This window comes from Silene latifolia, chromosome 9, assembly GCF_048544455.1.
Source record: "Silene latifolia isolate original U9 population chromosome 9, ASM4854445v1, whole genome shotgun sequence".
Lineage (NCBI taxonomy): Eukaryota > Viridiplantae > Streptophyta > Magnoliopsida > Caryophyllales > Caryophyllaceae > Silene > Silene latifolia.
Window position 1 is genome coordinate 19,917,115 of NC_133534.1, and position 3,471 is coordinate 19,920,585.

The 3,471-nt window shown below is 37.5% G+C and overlaps 1 protein-coding gene across 1 annotated transcript; it reads right to left on the reverse strand.

Annotated features, from left to right (window-relative positions):
• Nucleotides 1-652: 652 nt before the first annotated feature.
• LOC141600685 (protein AGENET DOMAIN (AGD)-CONTAINING P1-like) lies at nucleotides 653-1,063 on the reverse strand. Its single transcript, XM_074420928.1, has 2 exons — nucleotides 1,031-1,063; nucleotides 653-967 (listed from the first exon to the last, which is right to left on the reverse strand). Exons 1-2 carry the CDS (start codon nucleotides 1,061-1,063, stop codon nucleotides 653-655), a joined length of 348 nt encoding a protein of 115 aa, XP_074277029.1.
• Between the last annotated feature and the right edge of the window lie 2,408 nt (nucleotides 1,064-3,471).

Consider the following 3,471-nt stretch of genomic DNA (forward strand, 5'->3'; position numbering starts at 1 on the left):
TTTAGGCATAAATAGAAGTATGGCGCTCGTATTATTTTGGGTGGAACAACTTGGGTTTCTTATGATTACGTAACAAATTTAAAAGTTGCTCTTTGCTTTTCATCAAGAACCTGGCAATGGTGATGTTCACCTTTGTTTTATTATTTACTCTCCAGGTGTAATTCAACGGGACATTTTCACGGTAAAGTATTTATTAGATCAATTTTTTTAACAAAATACAAGACTACCTGAGATAGATTTTACTTGTCAATGCCCATATGAGTTCATAGTTGACAAATTAGGTGGTCCTTTTTAAACAAAAAATTATAGCGCGAAACACGTGGCCTACTCAAATTATGCGTACATGTAACTTATACTATAAACAAAAAAGATTACAAACGCTTGATCAGTAAAAAGGCTCCGTTGTTTCAGCAAACCCTTTCGGTGTGTATTCCATAATGGTTACGAAATAGAGGAATTGATCAAATCGATGGTATTCCTGTTGAAATAATCTCGGTAAACATGAATTAAAGCTGTAAAATAGGAATTCAAGTGGCAAAATATATTTTTTATTCATTTCTTTCCGCAAGAACAAAGTCAATACCGAAAAGATAACTAACCAAACTAATTGTAACCCAGATCAAAGCAAAACAACGTCAACCCCAACTAAAAATCACCTAAAAAACCCAACCCAATTACTACCCACCCCATCAAGATACGGACGCATCTCATAGTACACATGGTCTAACGCCTCATTATACAATTCAAAATAAACCTCATAATACACATCATCACTAAAAACATCTATAATACGGCCGGTCCACCAACCATCGTTAACGAACACGTCTACAAGATCATACAAACCGAAATCAATCTGCGCAATGAAAGGTGCCACTGGTCGTATCTGCGCAACTACAATAACATTCCTCAACAGCCGAAGACCATCAGAATTCAAAAGATGGTGAAATTCAACACACTTCAACATCACCTAACAAATACACAATGGTTGCGAGGTAGAACGAACCGAAAAAACGGGCTCCGAGAACATTACCTCCACTACATCCCCAACATTGTAAAGACCCATTTCAGAGATGGAGAGAACTTGGAAAAAAAAAAGATGAAGTGAAGAGGAAACAAAGATAGGAAAATTGAGAGAGAAGACAAGGCTTTAGAAATAAGATGGATTACATGTATAAGAAACAATTCCAATAAATAATAAAAAAAATGGAAGCTAAAGAGACCCAAAAGTTAAAAGATAAGCAATAAACAAAAAGTATACGAGGAATCTACATAATAATAAGCATCCATAAACCCTCAATAAAGACAAAGAAAACTGTTACTAAACAATAACCATACTTTAAGATTTTATTAATACATACTATTAGCATTAATAAAAACGAATAAGAGGAGTCAACTTCATAATAACCATTAGAATAAATAAACAGTGAAGGAAAAAAAAAAGTTCACGTGAATTATGGATTGAAATGCATAACGTCTATCAACAATAACCATACTTTAATGATTACTTACAACATATTAAGGTCCCAATTAATAATAGAAATTTAATTTAGAGAAGAACATAAGTCTCCACAATTTTCCCTAAAGCAAATTAGTCCGTGAAAAACTTTAATACATAAAAGTTTAAACCTACTCTACGGTAAACAACAAGACCCTTCATACAAAACCTCTACTCCCCCTTTCCACCTTCCACTTTAAAATGATAGTTATATAAGAAGGGTTATATTATTATGAATGTAAGAGTACATACAACTGATGATTTACAGGAGTATTTATAAGACTATGAAAGCATCTAATTTAGGCTAAGAATATGTACTAACTATATTTACAGTGTGAATGCATAATTACATGATTTGATATTATTTACTTGCTTTGTTTGTTGATGTAGAGGATATGGGAGATATTTGTGGATTATGGTTAATACGCCCCCGCAAGATGGACTTCGGAGGGAGAAGACCAATCTTGTCTCGTAGTTCTTGAAAGCGAAGCTTGTGGAGTGGCTTAGTAAGAGCATCAGCAAGTTAATCCTTGCCAGTAATGTGTTGGATTCGTATATGACCAAGTTGAAGTTGTTCGCGGACGAAGTGGAAAGCAAGGGCCATATGTTTCATTCTTGAATGGAAGACAAGATTTTGAGCATAGAGAGTGGCAGACATATTATCACAATAGAGCGCGGGTGGTTTGGTAGTGACTATGCCAAGTTCAGTGAGTAAGTTGCGCAGCCAAATGATTTCAGTAGTGAGAGCAGCAACGGCACGAAATTCAGCTTCGGTTGTGGATAGAGCTAAGCCACGTTGCTTCTTTGAGGTCCAAGAGATGGGATTGCGACCGAGGTAGATGATGTAGCCAGTGGTTGAAATGTACGATTGTTTGTCACCTGCAAAGTCTGCATCACAGAATGCGTGAAGACAGAGAGGAGAGTTGCGATGGAGCTGAATGTCATGGTGTTGAGTGCCTTGAAGGTAGCGAAGGAGACGTTTCAAGGCAGTCCAATGCGTGGAGGTAGGGTGATGAAGGAACTGAGCTAGGCGATTTATGGTAAATGTAATGTCAGGCCGAGTGAGGGAGAGGTATTGTAAGCTCCCTTCAATGGCACGATAGTCCGAGTGATCTTGGACGGGTTTATGATCTTCTCGGATAAGTTGTATATCTGTGGCAATTGGTGTATTTATAGGTTTTGCTTCTGACATTTTGTATTTGGTTAATAAATCATGTATATATTTGGATTGATTAAGATGTAAACCGAGGGTGTTTGGTGTGACTTCAATCCCGAGGAAGTAGGAAAGTGGGCCGAGATCTTTGATTGAAAAGCGTTTGGCTAAGTTTGTTATAAAGGTTTGTATGTGACTGTGGTGTGGACCAGTAATGATAATGTCGTCAACGTAGACAAGCATGTAGATACAGGTCGTTGGTGTTTTCAAAAGGAAGAGCGAGGAATCGGATATGGATTGTTTGAACCCATATGTAATTAGATAGGTTTTGATCTCGGTGTACCAAGCACGAGGTGCTTGTTTTAAACCGTATATTGCCTTGTTTAGTTTGCAAACAAAGTCAGGGTGAGTAGCATCTACAAAGCCTTGAGGTTGAGCCATGAAGACGTTATCGGCTAGGGTGCCTTGTAAGAATGCATTGTTGACATCTAGTTGTCATAGAGACCAGTTATTGTTGACTGCGAGAGAAAGAATTAGGCGAACAGTTGTAGGTTTGATTATAGGGCTAAATATTTCAGTGTAATCAATTCCAGGTCTTTGGTGAAATCCTTTGGCCACAAGGCGCGCTTTATGTTGTTTGAGGGTACCATCGGGATTGTATTTAATCCAATATACCCATTTACAACTAATGACATTGTGTGATGCATCACGGGGAACAAGAGTCCATTTTTTATTGCGAATAAGGGCATCATACTCGTCCTGCATAGCATGATGCCAAGAAGGAAGAAGGAGAGCCTTTTTTACCGTGTTTGGTAATGAGTGA

Bases quoted from the DNA above. Each gene is read 5' to 3' on its own strand.
- LOC141600685 (XM_074420928.1), bottom strand. From the start codon at position 1,063: ATGGGTCTTTACAATGTTGGGGATGTAGTGGAG. The intron at 968-1,030 runs GTAATGTTCTCG...TGTATTTGTTAG, and splicing joins ATGTTGGGGATGTAGTGGAG to GTGATGTTGAAGTGTGTTGA.